The sequence below is a fragment of the Lynx canadensis genome, chromosome A3, assembly GCF_007474595.2.
Source record: "Lynx canadensis isolate LIC74 chromosome A3, mLynCan4.pri.v2, whole genome shotgun sequence".
NCBI classification, from domain to species: domain Eukaryota; kingdom Metazoa; phylum Chordata; class Mammalia; order Carnivora; family Felidae; genus Lynx; species Lynx canadensis.
Genome location: NC_044305.1, coordinates 1060819 through 1079081, shown reverse-complemented (window position 1 = coordinate 1079081; position 18263 = coordinate 1060819). Strand labels below are relative to the sequence as shown.

Below are 18263 nucleotides of genomic sequence, written 5' to 3'. Positions count from 1 at the left end.
CTTCCAGCAGAGCCCAGCCCACGGCAGACACGGCGCCCTGCTCCGAGAGAAAGAATCTCGAGTCCCGACACCGTTCCCTCTGTGGGCGGGAACCTGCGATCTATGGGGTCCGCCCCTCCCGCTGGCCTCGCACACCGCTGGCCTCGCACACCAGTACTTACGGGCTGGAATATCTTGAGCTTCTTCTTGCTGCTGGGGTTTGCGGCTTTCTCGATCCTGCCCTTTATCCCTTGGTCCTCGCTGGACTTCTGCTCCACCGTCCCCATGCTGGTGCAGGCGGCACCATCTGAGTCTGCGGGCCCGCACCCGGCCTCCTGCCGCTCTGTGCCCTCGGGCTCCGCGTCGTCCCGCACTTGCAGGATGGTGCAGTGCGGGCAGATGTAATCCTCGCCGTTGCGCTCCAGGAGCCTTCCCCGAGCCTCGGAAATGCCCACACAGTCGCCGTGAAACCACTCTTCACATCGGTCACAGCAGATCATAAACCTAAAATTATACAATAATGGTATCAGGACCGGAAGACACGACAGGCGCTCAATTTTTGGTGCGTTAGAAAATGAATTGGCTTTAAAACCCTATTATGAAGAAAAGCAAGATACAGGAAAGAGGGAAGAGAATAATGACTATTCGATGCCCTTCTCTTGAATTTACCATCATTCGAATTCGGGTCTTTTTGTTTCGGGGGGGGGGGGGGGGGGGGGGCGGGGCGGCGCGGCAGCATTCTGGGAGTGAGCCGCCCGGCTCCTGGCATTCCAGCCTACAGACCACACGCTCGTCTCCCGCCCCCCACCCAGCCATAGCCTGCCCCCGTGCCCCCTTCCAGAATGGTGTAGAGCGGCGCTGTGCAAGGGGCCTCTAGGACGATGGGGGCATCCCAGTCTGTGCTGCCTCACGAGCAGGACAGGGGGCGGCCCCGGGCCTACCTGTTGTTGTGCGGCTGACGACATATGCAGTACAGAGCGTTGGGCTCGTAGGCCTCACACTCGGGCCGCTGCCGGCCCGTGTCCCTGGGGTCTCTGCCTTCCATCCCCTGAGCCGCCTTCCCTTCTGGCTCCTGCTCTGCGCCGTCTTTCTCGGCCTCCGACACGGCGCCCCGCTCGGCCTCGGGCTCCCGCTCGCCGGGCAGCGAGCTCTCTGTGGCACCGGCCGCCTCCGTGCCGCCGGTCTGCGTGGGACCCTGCTCTCGGCGCTTCCTCCGCAGGCGGCTCTGGAGGCTCCCGGGGGATCTGTCGGCCGCCGCCTGCTCCCGCTGTCTCCGCAGGCGGTTCTGCAGTTCCTTCAAAGTCAGCCCGTCGCTGTCGCTGTCGGAGGTGTCATCCTCGCCCTCGCCCCCTGTGGCCTTTGTGGGGGCGGCCGGCTGCTCCTTGTCCCCCGCGGAGCCTGCCGTGGGCCCGCCCTTCCCCTCCGACGTGCTCTCCACGCTCCCTTCCGATGCCGTCTCCACGTCCGTGACGGGGCAAGACGCTGGCTCGCCGGAGTCCTCCAGGCAGGCGGGCGCACTCTTCCTTCCTCGCCGTCGGACCGTCGTGAGAAACTCTTCCACGCGCTCGGTCCGCTTCGGCCGCCTCCCGCTGCGCCGCAAGGAAAGGCCCTGCTGGGGCTGCTGCTCCAGAGCGTCCGCCTCGGCGTCCCCGGCACCCTCTCGCTTGGCGATGGTGGTTCTTCGGAAGCCCCACGTTTTCCTGAATTCTTTGCTGGTGGGTTTGATGGCCTTGGGTGCTCCCTCATTGCTCGCGCCACCTTTTTCATCCATACCCAACGGGGAAACGACCACGCCACAAGCGACGTTAACGGGGTGACATTTCTGGGCCAATGACCAACGATCCCGGAGCTGAAAGCGCACGCGGCCTTTAATCCACACAACGGAGGGGGCGCGGGGGCAACAACAGCTTTCTACCTACACGGGGTGAAGGTGTCCGTTAAAACCAGTTACCTTTTTAGAAAAAGTTTTAAGTCTCGTTATTTTCTAAAGTTTATTTTTGAGAAAGAGGGAGAGAGAGAGTGCACGCAGGGGATGGGCACAGAGAGAGGAGAAAGAGAAACCCAAGCAGGCTTTGTCTTCCCTGTCAGCACAGAGCCCGATGCCGGGCGTGAAACCACAAACTGAAATCGTGACCTGAGCTGAAATCAGGAGTCAGACGTTCAACTGACTGAGCCACCCAGGTGCCCCTAAATTTATTTGACTGAGAGAGCGTGCACGTGAGCAGGGGAAGGGCAGAGGCTGGGAGGGAAGGGGGAAGAGGGAGAGGGAGGGAGGGGGAGAGAAGGAGAGAGAGAGAGAGGGAGGGAGGGGGGGAGGGAAAGAGGGGGGAGGGGGGGGGGGGGGGGAGAGAGAGAGGAAGAGGGAGAAAATGAATCCTAAACAGTCTCCACTGTCAGCACAGAGCCCAACGTGGGGCTCAATCCCATGAACGATGAAATCATGACCCGCGCTGAGATCAAGAGTCGGTCACTTAACAGACTGTGCCACCAGGCGTTACGAAATGAGTCATCTTGACCGAAGATTCCTAACAGGCAGTAACAGGAGGTTTGAGGGGACTCATTAGAGAAGATTTAACAGCCACACGTCCAAGGTTTAGTGGAGAACCGCAGCCAGCGAATCCAGCTGGTCCCCTCGCCCCTCAGCTGCCCAGCACAGGGCTCCGCAGGACAGGCGGCGGGGGCAGCGCACGGGGCACGAACAGAGGAGGGCCGGCTTTCGGGGGACCCCCCCCACCCCCCACCCCAGCACAGCTACAGAATGACCTGTCGGCTCGAGGACCAGCCGCTTCCACCCTGGGTTTCAGAGCCCTGAGCTGCTATGTAAGACGTCCGGCTGCCCCGCTAGAGGGAAGGGCATGGAGCAGGTGGGGTGCTCGTGCCCGCACCCCAACCCTGAGGTGAGCTGAGTGCCACCCTGCCCCGCGGATACCTCATGGAGGTGAGGGTCGCACAGGTAAGAAGTAACAGATAATTTGGACGCTTGAGAAAATAAAGCCCAAGGCAACAGCTTTACGCGTTATTTATTCTCTGCTCTTAACTTCCTAGTAGATTACTAAAAGGTCATGCTCGTGAAAATTCTACTCTTGCTTCAAATGATAAAATCTGGGGGAAAAAACCAGTATATACCTTGAGAATTTTTTTCCAAGCTTCCCAGGCTTCAATCACATTTAAATGCTACTGCAGACTCAGATTCTATGCCATGTTCCAGTGTAGGGGAAGGACTGCTATGGAATGAAAACCTTCAAAATACAAAATATACAAAATTCAAAACCACACGTGACCCGATTCTTCACTCCCCACAAGGTGCCGTCCCTTCCCGCTTTTCTGTCCAGAACTTGGCCAGCACACTCTAGCCAGTCGGAAGCTTGTGGGAGTGACTGTGACATCAGCACGCGTCCCCTCAAGGACCACAGCACTTTTCTGGTCACCTGTGATTTTGTGCAGGAAAAGCTCTCCTCAACAAAACGCAACTCTCACACAACGTCAAGTCTATGCTCCGATAAAACGCCAATGTGAAGATAAAGGAGTGCCGGCATCCGGCTCTCAGCACGTGGCTGAATGTTTCTCTGAACACCTCAGGGCTAAAGTTTACTATTTCGAACAAGCAAATATGAACGTTACGTGCTACCAGTTCCTTCACATAAGATGCCATCCGACTTGAAACCTTAATATTAAGTGAAAAGGAGCTGCTGACATTTAACGCTATTTATACTTTACCTGCCGGAACACTGAAAGCTTGGACGCTTTTTTCTGGAGGTCCAAACACCTGGCAGATGGAATCGCCTGGTCCAAGTAAACCACTAGGCCTCAAACACTGCTGTTGTCAGTCAAGGTTCACAAGTAACAATGAAGATTATCTCGAGACTATTCGCATGGAGTAAGCTCCTAAAAGAAAATAAAAAAATAATTCATAGGTGTAAGTAACTGGAACTAAAACCACGTTAAAACAAAACAAAACAAAACATCAACTTTCCAAGTAATCTGATTTGCCTGTACGTTACCACGTGACCCACAAAGCCATCCAGGGAGTCAAAAAAAGAAAAAGAAAAGAAAAAACACAATCCTGTTCCTCAAGGACTTTCAACAAAGGGAAGACACGGTGACCACGCTCTGGATGGTGACCAGGCCAGCCCTGGAGCAGGAGCGGGTCCTGGCTGGCGCAGCGGGGAGGCTGGGAGGGAGCTGCAGGGAGAGTGCAGAGAGGTTGCAAAATCGGCTGCTTTCCAATCACGACCTCACTTCTGAGACGGACCCAGCTCCATAAAACCACACAGAGAGAGAACCAGGGCACGTGAAAAGGCTGCACCAAACCGCATACGAACACAAGTACTTAAAAAATCTTAATGCTGTAGCCATGCCATCCTTTTAAAGGCCCAAGAAATACTCTGAAGACCGTTATTTACAGTTACTTCCCGTGGTCGACGTGCGCGTGGCACAGCGCACCCAGCCCTCCCCCGTATTCTCCCGCACCCAGTTAGACGCACGCTGAACAGGCCCCTGTTCCCGGGCCAATCCTAGCTGATCTTTTCACACACTTCACACTCCACCCCGAGGGCGCCCCCTGCCAGCTGAACCCTCACCTCCAGCAGCCCTCCAGTAAACTGCGGTTTCCTTAGTGAGCCCAGAACAAAGGCCAACATTCTGACACTCCTCCTTTTAAAGAGACAGTGACCCCTCCACTCCGAGGAGGAGCGGAATCCAACCTCCTGGCCACCGAATCTCTCAAATGTGGTAAATGCATCTCAAATTGAGGCTTCAACACTTCAGACGCTTTGCTTGTCAGAAGAAACTATTATCTTGACTTTATATTTATCTTTGTGATATTACTTTTGTGATAATTTTCTCAGCCCAGAAATTCTACTATAAAATCGCACCCGGTGAAAAGCGGAGAAACCGTGTTGAACTTGGACATGGGGTGTAACGGAGAGAGTCCACTGCCCAGGAACCCGCAGCCCCACCGGCTGCCATGGCTGTCCCCACTCCCCACCAAGGGGGGTGCGGGGGGGGGGGGGAGAAGGCAGGCGCCCCTGCCACCCAGAGACCGAGATGGCGGGAAGTCACCGTTCTCCATCTCAGCGTGGTGCCCTCCTTGGCTGCCTGGCGTAAGTCCTGCCCGCTCAAGGCTTCCCGGCGGCTCTCAGAGCCCCTTCATGCTCTTCAAAGCTGAGGGCCCCAAAGAGATTCTGTTTCCAACAGGCAAATGGAGAAAGTTTCCGGTTACTGTAACTGGCAGCTCCCGCCCTGCACAGCCCGGGGGCGGACCCTGCAAGAGGGCAGAGCGCAGGCACCTGCTGGGGTGGGGGAAGTGCACCGGTCTGCACGGACCTGCTTCCCTACAACACAGAAGCCAGGGTGGCCTTGAGGCCAGTCCCCGGCTCCTCAAACGGCTTTACTTACCGGGGAACACCGGGCTCGTGCCAGCAGACAGAGGCTTTTCAAGACTGTCATTTGCACTTGAAACCTCAAATTTTATCACCAGTGGCGAATAGTGGCAGTTGCTTTCCCCGAGACTCCCATCTTTCACCTGAGAAAAAGCCCCCTGAATGTGGAGCCGGTCGGTTCTCTCGGGGGCCAGGGCCCTTCCGGAGGCTGCCGGGGCCCTCTGGGGGACTCGCCATTTCACCGCAGTGGACGTTCGAAGGCCGGGACACCGCAGTGGTGAGGTCCCATCAGGTCCCCAGGCCTCACCGCCGGCCCCGGGGACGCGGGCACCACGCCGGGAGGAGCCCTGCACGCCCTGCACGTGTGCAAAGCAACAGTCTTGCACTTGGGTATCAGAAGGGCCCAGGCATTTCCTCCCACAAAACTGCTCTAAACCTGCTAAATTCTCCCTTCAGAATCTCCAACAACTTTTCAAAATGTTAGGCTGACAGTTGTGACTTTTTTTTTTTTAGTGTTTATTTTTGAGAGACAGAGAGAGAGAAAGAGGGCGAGCGAGCGCATGAGCAGGCGAGGGGCAGAGAAAGAGAATCCCAAGTAGGCTCTGAGCTGTCAGCACAGACCCTGACACCCGGCTCGAACCCAAGAACTGTGAGATCATGATCTGAGCCGCAGTTGGATGCTTAACTGAGCCACCCAGGCGCCCCTAAAAATTTTCTTAAATTATTTTTTAAAATGCCTTTTTTTTGAGACAAGGTGCACACGCGAGAGCAGGGGAATGGGGGAGGAGGAGGGGCAGAGAGAAAGGGAGACCGAGGATCCGAAGCGTGCTCTGCGAGAATCGAACTGTGAGATCATGGTCTGAGCTGCAGTTGGACGTTAACAGACTGGGCCACCCAGGTGGCCCTCCTTTTTAAAAAACACAACACAACAAACATCCACCCAAAACAGCCGTGGGTGACAGTGCTGCAGGACGTTCGACCTGGTAAACGCGAGGGCTCCGCGTCTAGGACGCGCGCTCACGGAAGGGACTAGGATGCGCCCGTGGACAGACGGGTCTCCGGTTCTACCAACCTACGAGACTGCCTTCCCGAAGACGCTATGCCGAGAACCACAGTGCAGTTCCTGTCTTCACAGCATGACGACTGTGAGGAAACAGCCAGCGCTGCGTCTCAAAAAGATCACACGAAGCGTGTGCCTGCCACGCCGCCACGCACCTGGTGGCAAACCTCCAACCCTTGAAACAATATTCAAAACAAGTAATGTCAATTTTGAAAAAAAAACTGCCAGCCAGAAATTACAGCCAATGTTGCAACACAGCCTCACTGTTTTGACTCATTAACCGAAAATTTAAAATTCTGCCAGGCCGGGCTCAAGCTCACGTTCATGCTTTGTATGAAGGGGCTTCCCTCCTCACAACCGCCCCTTTGTGGCTCACGATAAAGGGCTGAGAAGGTGCTAGGTTCCTCCAACTACTAAAAAGGAAAGAGATCCCAACTAAAGACTCTTTCCTGACACGACGGCCCCCGGCGAGCACACAGGTCTGAGCACCATCCTGGCCGCCAGCAGCGGGCTCTGCCAGCGCTCCCTCCGCTCGCCAACCCTGGGGTCTGCGGCAGCAAACGCCACTTCTGCCTTCTGACCCCGGCCCACAAAGGAAACTAAGCAATCCAATTTTTGTTTATCTGAACATCTACACAGAACCTGACTCGACGGCGTTAACTGCTTTTAAGTCTTTTACAGCCTATTCGAAGTTCTGCTGCTACCAAAACCCATGGTCGTTATTAAAACTATCTTGATGGGGGGGGGGGGTGTCTGGGTGGCTCAGTCGGTGGAGCAGCTCAGGTCATGGTCTCGTGGTTCGTAAGTTTGAGCCCGGCATCCGGCTCTCTGCTGTCAGTGTGGAGCCCATTTTGGATCCTCTGTCTCCACCCCCCCCCCCCCCCCGCATCTCCCCTGCTCATGCTCTCTTTCTCAAAGACAAACATTAAAAAACATTAAAAAAAAAATTATCCTGATGAAACGAAGGTGTCCGCAACACAGGCCGGATGTGTACATAAAGAGACATCTAGAAATGACCCTGCTTAAAATTTCTTAGTGCTGCTTTTACACATGTGTGGAGACAAAAAGCAAAAGCCGCTGCTTGAAAGCACCTTGGGGACTGAGGCCCGGCCAGGCTCTGCCATCCAGCCGGGCTTCCAGGTCATTGTGGGCATGCAAAGGGCACAGGTTTCCCTCTACCCAGTTTCTGTTGCGGAACACAGGCTTGTGACCTTGGTGGACAACTCCACGTGGGTGTCGGCAGCCAGAGCAGCCACGTTACATCTGCCAAGGTTAAGGAGAAGGAGACGAGGCTTGCACTCTTCTCTGCCTAATGCCACGGGCCACTACCTTCAATGGGCTTCGGCCGTGGTCTGCGTTGTACACACCCCTGAAAATTCATTTTGAAACCCAGTGCTAAGGTGATGGCACTCCTAGCAGATGGGAGGTGCTCAGGTCATAAGGTCAGAACCCTCATGAATAGGATCAGTGCCCTTAAAAAGAGCCCCCTCCCCCACCCCAGCTCTCTTGCCGCCTGCAGCCCTGAAGACCCCTTACCAGCACCTGACCATGCCAGCTAACACCCTGATCTTGGGCCTCCAGGTAAGTGAGAAGCAAAGGTGTTTTGTATAAGCCCCCTGGTCTACGGTCTTTTGTTAAAGCAGCCCAAGCAGACTGAGCCAGCCCCCCTCTGGTCTCTCTGAACAAAAACATGCTTTCAAACACTGCAAGGGACCGTTGGAATCGTACATCCTGGGGGACTGGTGCTCTTAACACAAGGCCACCGCCTGGCTCTTAGTGACCCTCTGAACAATACAGGTTCTTGCACTCATTAGAAAATCTGTCATGGGGGCGCCTGGGTGGCTCAGTCAGTTAAGCGTCCAACTTCAGCTCAGGTCACCATCTCACGGTTCATGAGTTCCAGCCCCGTGTCGGGCTTGCTGCTGTCGGCGCAGAGCCTGCCTCAGATCCTTTGTCCCCACCTCTCTCTGTCCCTCACCTGCTCGCGTTCTCGCTCTCAAAAACAAACATTAAAAAAATAAAAGTAAAAAGTGTCATACGGGACAAGCTTGGCTGCTGCTAAATCCCCAACGACGACACTGGGACGGGTTCCCAGACAGGAGAGTCCCCTCTCCTTCCTTCCCCAACAGAGAGAGGGAGAGATGTGCGTGTGTGTGCACAGAGAGGACAGGCACCGTAAGTCACTTCCCTGGGCAGTATGATGTTCAAGTGCCAGCCACCCCTGCTAGGCGCTTTGGGAGCTGTGTCCCCTGAAGAGTCTCTAGGTCTTGTAGCTATTAGTTAAGAAGCCTGACCCTCCAGGGAGGACCCCGACCCTACTGGCCACCCTATTGATTTCGTATCCACAGTGGTCTGTCTAGGCCCCATCTGCACCTGTGGCTGGCTGGCACTCCCTTCCAGCACCAGTGAGTGGGGGCACCGCTGCAGGACCCCACGGCATTGTCGTTTCCTGGGGTCATGCCGCAGGAGACCTGCATCATTCCACAGCCAACATAGGCCACCCTCACCCCCATTTTCGCTGCAGCAGGAATTAAGGATCTAGTGAAAGGCAGTGTGTATCGAAAGGCCGTCTTACAGCCAATGTGAAGTGCCACTTCCACGCAGACGCGGCAGTCAGGCCACGTGACCTAAGGCCCAAAGAAGTCTCAGAGCCCCTCCCACCCAGCAGGCACCCAGGCCACGCTCTGGGCCTCTCACTTCATTTCAGGTGGTCTACTTGGGAGAGAGATGTGCACTGGGAGGACAAACCAGCTTTATCCCAAGTTCTTCCCGAAAAGCAAACACACGGCTGAGCCAGTAAAAATTCAAAGACGTCGTCTAACTTCCTAAAAGTAACCCATTTTCCCAGAGGTGAGCATTTAAAGACAACTATTTTGTAAAATTCTTATTTCTTAACAACAAAGCATCTCTAATCATTACTTAAAGCAGAAGTTCTCAAGAAATGTGGTCCTCAGGCCCTTCAGGGGGTCCCCGAGGTCAACTCATCTCCGCAACCACAAAGGCTATCACATGCCTCTCCCGCTGGCCACTCGGGAGCGGGTGGTAAAGCTTTCTGGAAGCTAAATGACAGCGATGTACTGGAGTCTGCATGCAGAAGCAGACGTAAGGATCCAGCTGCTGTCAGTTAAGCCAGAAGTTAAAAAAGTAAATGACCTCTGTCATTGTTTCTTAGAAAATAGTTTTCATACGACGTTATTCACGTTGACACGCGTGAGGCTGTATGTTCAAAAATGAATGAACTTAGATGTCTTTTAAACGCCAAGTACAGTAAATACCAACAGACACACGTAAGTCAAGACTCTGTGATGCCCTCAGTAAATTTAGGCGTATAAATGTGTCTTGAGCTGAGGTGTAGAGAGCAGGCTTTAAGGTAACTTGACGGGACTGCTCCTGACGGGCCAGAAGCAGTCGGTGCCCTGTCCCTCCCAGTCAGCAACGCCAGGCGGGCAGCAGCGGCGCTCAGTATCCGCCTCTTCTACACCTTCCGTCCCGCTCTCAAGTGATCGCTAGGAAGGCGCTTCTTTCCAGGTATGAAATGGATGACTCACACAGAGGCTGCCACCCGACCTCAAAGAGAATAGAGTTTGGAGAAGACACGAAGGACTTCCCTCCCGAGCACCTGCCTGGTGAGTGGTGCTGTCGGGACCGCAGGCCACAAACCGGCCAAGAGGCGACGGCTAACGGTGGAGACCTAAGGTCAAGAAGCCACCACGTTTCAGCTGGAGTCTTCTTTTCTCTCTCTGAGATGAGCCAAAGCCAAGGTCCAGTTTTGTACTGGGGGCAAGTGGGAGAGGTCCCGGCTTAAACAAAGAAATTACAGGACCACAGGATCTTCCCTGTTAATTTTTAAAGCCTCACGTAGCGCCAAGCCTGACGGTTAAGCCGGTACACAACGCACGCAACTTCAGACTGTTGCTGCTCTATGTGTGAGTAGTGCAGGAACGGGATGTCTTACAACTAAAAAACGTGCTGTGAAGAGGCAGACTGTGTAATCACAGTCTAACATCCACACCTAGTGTCCACCTAGCCCCGCTGTCTCCATGGGGCGCTAGGGCATCTTGTGGGGGGGGGGGGCCCTCTTTATGCAGGCTCAGCATTCCCAGTCCTGACCGAGGCAGTCGGCACTCCCCTTCTCCACGTAGAAGTGGGGTAGTTCTTCTCCCAAGCAGGCTGGGCTCGGGAGGCTCAAGGCGCAGCTCCGCAGCGCATTACAAGAACACGGGCTTCAGCCCCAGGGGCAAACCTAACAGGTACCGACATGCTGAGAATGTGCACTTCCCTTTGGGCTGTGCTTGCCCGTCTGGGAACTGTGGACGACCGTGACCTCCCAATTTCCTAAAAGGATACGTGAAACTACACCGTGTAAGTGACAGTGCCCGCACACAGGAAGCAAGCAGCAAGCGGTAGGGGCCATCTATTAAAACGATGATGTCCGTATTGGTGAGCGTTTGCGAAAGCAGGCCCCTAGGAGAATCTACTTGAGAAATATTCACCAAGATGCCCTCCTGTACTCGGCACCGGGACAGAGCAGGCAACATTCCTGCTCCCATGGTCCAGGGGGACGTGCCTCACTTGGACCCAGCTGAGACAGCTGGGAAAGGGCAGGTGCGTGTATAAGGGCCCTCCCAGCCACACTTTTTTTTTTTTTTTTTTTTTTTAAACAAAGGGACACAAATCCATCTCCACCATCAGGACACTGATTTTGGGAGGGGGGAAAAATCAAGAAACGTCCACATAATGGAATTCTTTAAGACTGCAATTAAAGGACAACAAACCACATGGCCACTGCCATGGAGAGTGGGTCCCACACGAGTGAAGAGCACGGTGGCCACGTCCCATAAACACATCCTGCCACACCCACCCACCCACCCGTGTCCAGAAACTGGGCAACAGCTGTAATGCAGGTTCTGAAGGGCTTCTGGTGTTCTTGCCTTTTTTTTTTTTAAATTATTATCTTAATTTTCTAGGCATTTGTAACTCAACACACAGCAAATCTGTCTTTGTATTTGGGAGGGGGAATCTCATTTACTTTCTCATAAAGATGTGGTAAACGCCATTTAAATGTCTGTATCAGCGTCTGTGAAACAAAACCATAGCACCTGACTCTGCCACCTGAAGAAAGAAATATTACACTAGGTAATCACCACCTACTGATTAAGCATATTTTAGTCACAGCTACAAGAATCCTTATTAAATACATACAATCACCTACTCAATCTCAAGTAACAACTTACCCTCAAAATTAGTACTCAAAAAATAAAATGAGGTCTAAACAAGAGAAAGTATTCTCCAGAACCGTGAGCACTCACACCAAGTGAGCTCAATTTGACCCTTCTTTCCCAATTAGTGTGTTTTCATCAACTGTTAACCACAGAGCCTTTGTAATGGAATCAGCACAAATCATTTGATACTAACTACACAGATAATATGAGGCACCCATTCTAAGGGACCACACCACATAAATAAGAAAATACACAAAAGAGAAACTCCATTTAGGAGAAACCTTCTTAATGGACTTCCTGAGTCCACCAGGCATGTGAGAATCAGGCCTCTATGAGACACAGCGCCACACTGCAGGGACCCAAGGACAACAGTGAGCTGGCTTAACCCGTAAATACGTTCAATCTTTGCTCTGCAAGAGCCGAATGGAAATCCCCTGGTGTCATCAGACAGGCGTACGAAGATGAAGCGTATTGTGCTAACAGAAATATAAAACAATCAGAACCCCGAACACCGCACAAACACGCAGCAAAACAAAAAAGAAACCAGTCCCTGAGCTGCCTGAGGACGGACTCCTTGAGAGTCAGACACCCTATGGCAGTACAAAGACTTACAGGGTCAACAGCAGGACCTGAAAACTCCGCCGCCAAAAGCTAGCAGAAAGTGGGAATGGAAGTCCCCACTCCAAGCCCCCCACACAAAGCCTAGCAGAAGCACTGAGTGAGTGGCCCACCTCCAGGCCCCCCCAGCGACACCTCTCCTCAATGAGCCACAGTGATGCTCACACAGGCACACAAGCTGTGAGCATCACTGTTGGACAGGACAGGACAGTGGTAACCATGGGCAGCAGCAGCCGGGAAAGGGGAGCCACCTGTTATCACACAACTTTTTATTTGTGCCCTTCCCTCTGATCAGTACACAACTGTGCTCGAAATAACCTGAATTTAATCCCATAGTAACAAGGGACAGTTCCTGCTGGAAAATCTGAAATAAAGACACGCACTATTCCTGAAGTCATGGCTCAAGCCCCCAAGAACACCGGCAAGGAGGAGAACAAGAGGCCTCGAACGTGCGTTTGGCGGAAGTTTCACAGCAGGCCTCGGGCTGGGTCTCCCCAGGTGACACTTCTGAGATGCCTGGGCTGTGTTTCTAACGGGAACCCAGGGGACCGGTCCCAGAGACGTGTGCGTGTGTACACGCACCAACACAGGTGCCACTAAGGGCTGGCCAGCGAAGGGGCTGGCGTGTCCTCACAAGCCCCACTGCACTGGTCTCCGAGGCCGGGGAGGCCTTTCTGCGAGCCGCTACAGCCAGGCTGCGCGGCACCCAGGAGGCAGCAAATACTTGCTGAGCAAACGGAGGAATCACTCTACGGGTCGCTGACGCCACTTCCTTAAAATGCCTGGCTAAAGCACCCTTCTTGGGAGCACCCTCCAGCCAGGGCCTGTGTGGCTCCGGGGGAACCACGGAACACGTGCCTGGGGTGGGCCCCTTAGAAACAGGCTCCGAGGTCTGGGCTTGGAGGTCGTTCCTCCCTCGCACCTCAGTGCCCTCCCTGCAGGTCAGAACGGGCACGGAATGCTCAGATCTCATTCACCGCAAATGACACAGGTACCATTCTCTACGGCCAAGGGACGAATGAAGCTCAGCTCACGCTGGTGGGACCTACGGCGCCGATTCTAGGCTCACTGATGGAGGCGCTGGATTCAAAGCGGAAAACGGGCCCTGAGCTCCACTGTGTCACAAGCACCGCACACGAGGCAAAAGCGGCCTTTGAGATCCTCCGCGAACGCACCTCAGGGTCGGGGAAGCAGAGTGCCGGCTCACAGCGGCCCCCGCTCGGGGCTGTTTACCTGCCACAACTCATTTTAACAACTGCTTGTGTGCCCGTTCCCGCCTCCAGGGGACAGAAGCACGGGGAAGGGACTCGTGCAGCCTCAGAGCGGGCTTCTAAGTGGGCTGTCTGTCCGGGGGCGGTGCAGCAGGGCGGGAAGCAGGAGAAAACAAATGGGGCCCCGAGTGCCAAAGGTGGGGGAGACAGAAAGAGGACGACTGCAGGGGCACGCCTCCCCCGGAAGGTGAAAGCTGGCCAGGAGAGTAAAATACACCAAGATGACAAAGTAGCTACACGGAAAACTAAAAATCAGTATTTTATGATGGGACGAATACTCTTTCAGCGAAACCGACTTTCCGAAAGCCTCCTCTGCTTCCTGGAGCACCAAAGACCACACACCTGTCCCATTACCCCTCCTGAGAGCAGGTGGAGACACCAAACTCCTCCGGTTAAACGGAAGTGAACACCGGGAACCGTACCCACACTCCAAGAAAGGATCCCGGAACGAAACTTCACGTCCGTGAAGGACGTCCGGACGAGCGAACCGGGGTAGAGAGCAGAACTCACTGCAGCCAGCGGCACTTGGGGCAAACAAGTCACTCGTACGCAGACGCCCGCTGGACTTGGAACTTCCAGGGAAGAGCGGCGCCCCCTGCCCTCCGACTAGCGGGCCTCCCGCCCTGCTGACTTGGGTCAACGGACAGTACTGCGCTGCCGTCCCCTCCGGTCCGTTCAAATCCGGACCAGGCCCCCGAGCAAACACCCTCCTCCGGCGGACCCAGCCCCAGGCAGGCGCCCACGCGCGGCGGGGGCCTCGGAGTGGCCTCGGGAGGTGACCCCGCTCCGTGGGCCACCTCCCCCCCCCGCGACCCCCTCTCCGTGGGCCCCCTGCCCCCCTCCCCCTCCACTGTCCCCCGTCTCCGCTCCCTCTCCCGCACCTCGCCTCCCCTCTCCCCCCTCAGCCGCCCCCTCCTCCCCTCCCTCCCGCCATCCCCGCGGCGGCCGCCATCTTCTCTCCTCGGCGGGAGCGCAGCGAGGGCCGGCGCGGCCGCCGCGGCTGTCGGAGGGCTGGGCTCCCGCCCCGCCGCCGCCCCCGAGTGCGGCCCCGCGGCGGCCGGCCCGTCTGCCCGGCGGCCGGGATGCCACTCACCGCGGGTCGCAGGCCTCTGGGGTCCCGCAGCCATTTCCTCGGAGCTCGGCGGAGTGGGCGGGAGGGCGGGGTCGGCGCCGGGAACCGAGGCGCGGGGCTAGAGGGGCCGGCCGCGTCCGGAGCAGCGCCCCCGCGCGGAGGGAGGAGGCCCCGCCCCGCGTGCGCGCCTGCGCCTTGCGCCCCGGCTCCCCGAGTCCGAGGGCCGCAGGCGCCGGCCGCAGCCGGCGGGGCCCCCGGGGCCGCGGGGCCCCAGGGCTGGCTTTGCGGCGAGGAGGCGGGGACGAGGATAATGGAGCAGCCGTGCCCTCAAGTTTGTACAGCAAGCCGGCCCCCGCCGCCACCGGCACGCTCAGCTCGGGCACATCTGCCCGCAGGGGCTGCAAGGAGCGGTGAGGCGTCCGGGTCCAGAAAGGCAAAGGGGTCTGTCTGGCAGGCGCGCAGCCCTCCATCCGGATCTTCTTCACTCCGAGCCGAGCAGGGACACCCCAGCACCGGCCAGTCCCCAGATGCTCCACAAACATACCTCAGAGGGGAAGCGCCGGCACCCTCGGGGCGCTATGGACACCGAACACTGGCCCTGGGGGCTAGAACTCCGTGGCTGAGGGCCTCTGCCCCCATTACGTACGTGCCTCTACAGCCCCCCTGCTCCCACGTTCTTTAGAAGCAGGAACCCCTTGGCTTTGGTTTCAGCCCGGGTCAAAAGGCGGAAAGGTGCCCTGTGTGCAGTGGAGCCGCACACAGCGAACCCCACAGGCGCATCCCTGACGCTTCCGTGAGTGAGAACCACGGGTTGGGGTCAGATGCGCTTTTCAATCAACATCTATTTCTAAAGATGACAAGACCTGCTAGTTTCGGAGCCGGACTCTGGATTTTCTCCCAAGGAATACAACGCAGTGTTTTCTGCTGGTGGGATTCCATTAGGACCACCTTCATGGAATCCTGCAGGGATGGGCTCTCCACTCTTCCATCGTGACCGTCTTCAAGTTTGCCCCCAGATAGGTGGAGTGGGGAGTTTAGACAGCAGACGGTTGGGAGGCGAAACCAGCTGGCACAAGCAGTGTGATCTTGGGCAGGGTGTCTGTAAATGGGGAAGACCACAGGAGGCCTCCCCAGCCAGGAGTTGGAATGGGGGAACGCCGCTCGGCCTCTTTAGCGGAGGAGCCTTAAATGAAACAAACCCAGCAGCAATGTCTCTCTGCAAAGGGAGATCGTTAACAACGCCCAGGTGCCACGCGGGTGGGTGCTTGCAGGGACGGAAGGCACAGGATGAGGGTTTAGGACAGTATGTCAATCACGGCAGAGAACTGGGTACAAGACAGGGCACTGGTCTAGATGTGTTCTCCTCAGTTCTTCTACCCTTGTCCAGAGATCCTCAGCCAGAGAACAAGTAGACATATTCTATCTCCTCTGCTATAGTAAAGCCCTGGCTTTGTGATCCCAATGAGAGGGAGTACAACGTTTTATATTCGTGCAGAACGATGCTCATTACTCCTAGCTTTCACAATGGTTCCTGTTACTCTGAGATGTTGCCCTGCAGATTCAGCAGAAAATAAAGTTGACTTCAGAAGAAATCAGTATTTTAATCTGTGAGGCAGGAGAGCTGTATTTCCTTTCTGGTTGCTTTCATCTCTTTAGTTTCTAAATGAATCCACGCAATAAAAAAAGCCAGACAAAGTAGTGCCTGTCACAGATTTTGACAGAAAAGCAGTTGTGACTCCGTGGGCTTCATAGGCTAATCGTAACACAAAGTATGTAGCAGAGAAAGTGGGGAGGAACAAGCCCAAGACCTTTACTGAGTCTGAGCCCGCTGGTGAGTGTGAGGAGGAAGGTCACCCCGACAAGCAAGTCCTAGGGCAGGGTGCCAGTCTCCTGCCATCACCCCTGGCCTGTGGGGCCTCAGGAGAGTTGCAGCTACAATGTGCAGGCTGAAATTTATGAGATTTGTTTCCAAAATGAACAAGTACTTGGAAAGCCAAAGCGACTGTTTGAACTCAGGTCTGACAGGGGCTTTCTGGATTTGTCCAGAGCAGAAACATTGTTGGAATTAACTCATCCTCTTGCACGGCTCACAAAACTCAAACAGTGAAGGTGAGAGAGAGCACTGGAAGGAAATACCAATGAGAGTAACAGAGGCCAAGCCATCCGTGATTTCAAAAGGATTCCCAGAGCTTTATTCCGAACTTCAACAAAATCAATACACATAAATTACCTGCTCGATACCAGAACTATTTTTGAGTTGCAATTGGAACCAACTGCTTCTAAAATTTAGAAATCCAAGGAGAAATAACATCTCCCAAATCTGTCTACAGAAGGTGGGAGGCCAAGGGTGTTGCCTTTCATGGTTGTGCAGAGAAATGAAACATCTCGGGAGTCTGTCAGACAGAAGTCCCTCTCGTTCCAACAGAACGCAAAGCCTTAAAGAATAAATGCAAGAGAATTTTAAAGTCAAGAAAGCAAAAACCAAAAATTTCTAAGTGCGTTCTAAAAAAGGAAAAGCGTGGATATCCATTGGAAAAAATCTCTGGGCTTGACAAAAAGAAAAAAAAAATACTCAGAGCATATACAGATATAACTACGCACATACACAGGCTATATGCGTTTATGTGTGTCCGTGTGAGTGCATTATCTACTTTTAATTAAAAAAAAGGTGGAATCCCAAGCCAACACAGGTCTATCAAATTCTTCACCAGCCAAGTCTTAGAGTACAAGTTCGTATGAAATGCTGTATGAATTCCCTAGGAAATCCTGGTGGATTAAGTGACTGTCACTCAGGCGTGCTGCCTGTGTCTGCTGGTCTGCAGCTGCAGGGCGTGGGCCCCCCACCCCCACCCCACCTGTGCTGCACGCGCTCTCTAGGATCTCAGCAGGGGCTAAAGGATCAGGAAATAACTACTCTTGCTTTCACCCACCCAAAGAAACTCAGAAGCAATGCTTTCTGACTTAATGGTACGGAGTCTGGGAAGGGAGATAGACCTGGGCCAGGAGGGAGGGCGGGGCCGTACCAAACGCGCCGAGAGGCATGCTTCCACCGGTCTTAGAACTTTCAGCTGAGATGCGCGCGGCACCACTAAACGATGATAAAATCCTTCCTTACTCTTCCAGATCTTCGGGAAGAAACTTAAAGCACCGGGAAAAGCTGGAGCTCGGGAGCTGACCTCTCGGGGCTGCCTGCGTGGTTGTTGTGGGGACTCAGCAGCGACAACCGCGTGCTATCCTGATGAGCCGGGTTTGTCTTTGCCAAATCTCCTTCAAAGCAGGGCCTTGATTTTATGCTTTTGGGTTTTGAGAATAAGATAAAAACATCTGTAAAACACGGCTGATGTCCTGGTTATTGAACAGTCTGGGATTTGAGTAGAGGAAGCACTGTGTATTTTATTCCCCCAAATACTTTTCCTTTCTGAAAACTCTTTCATGCTCTTTAAGACTAATAAAATTTTCACGCGTCTCTGTAAAGAGCTGCTAATCTAATAAAATGAAACTCTCCACCCACGCTTGGGGGAACCATGGAAGCTCCGGCGGCTCCCCCTTCCACAGATCCACCTCCTTCCTGTCAACCTGGTCACTGCCCCAGGCGGTGGCCAAAGTGGTGCACCCCCCTACTGCTCTCCCCCAGACTCCTTGCGGCATGTGTCTTCGGGG

At 54.7% G+C, this 18263-nt stretch overlaps 1 protein-coding gene and 1 long non-coding RNA gene across 5 annotated transcripts in view; one reads left to right on the top strand and one right to left on the bottom strand.

Moving 5' to 3' along the window:
• DIDO1 (death inducer-obliterator 1) overlaps positions 1-18263 on the bottom strand; it is a 50764-nt gene that overhangs the window by 29803 nt on the left and 2698 nt on the right. For 2 of the 4 annotated variants that reach the window (XM_030309214.1, XM_030309213.1), the window contains exons 2-4: positions 3697-3864; positions 921-1752; positions 162-483 (exon numbers count right to left, since the gene is read on the bottom strand). In XM_030309214.1, the coding sequence (XP_030165074.1) occupies positions 162-483; positions 921-1750 (1152 nt within the window). In that variant the 5' untranslated portion in view covers positions 1751-1752; positions 3697-3864. Of the gene's footprint in view, positions 1-161; positions 484-920; positions 1753-3105; positions 3219-3696; positions 3865-14624; positions 14709-18263 lie in introns of those variants that run through there. The other 2 variants (XM_030309215.1, XM_030309211.1) reach the window with 2 other exon arrangements.
• On the top strand, positions 14859-18077 carry LOC115509884. Its single transcript, XR_003967511.1, has 2 exons — positions 14859-17570; positions 17727-18077. It is a non-coding gene; the product is annotated as an uncharacterized LOC115509884 (long non-coding RNA).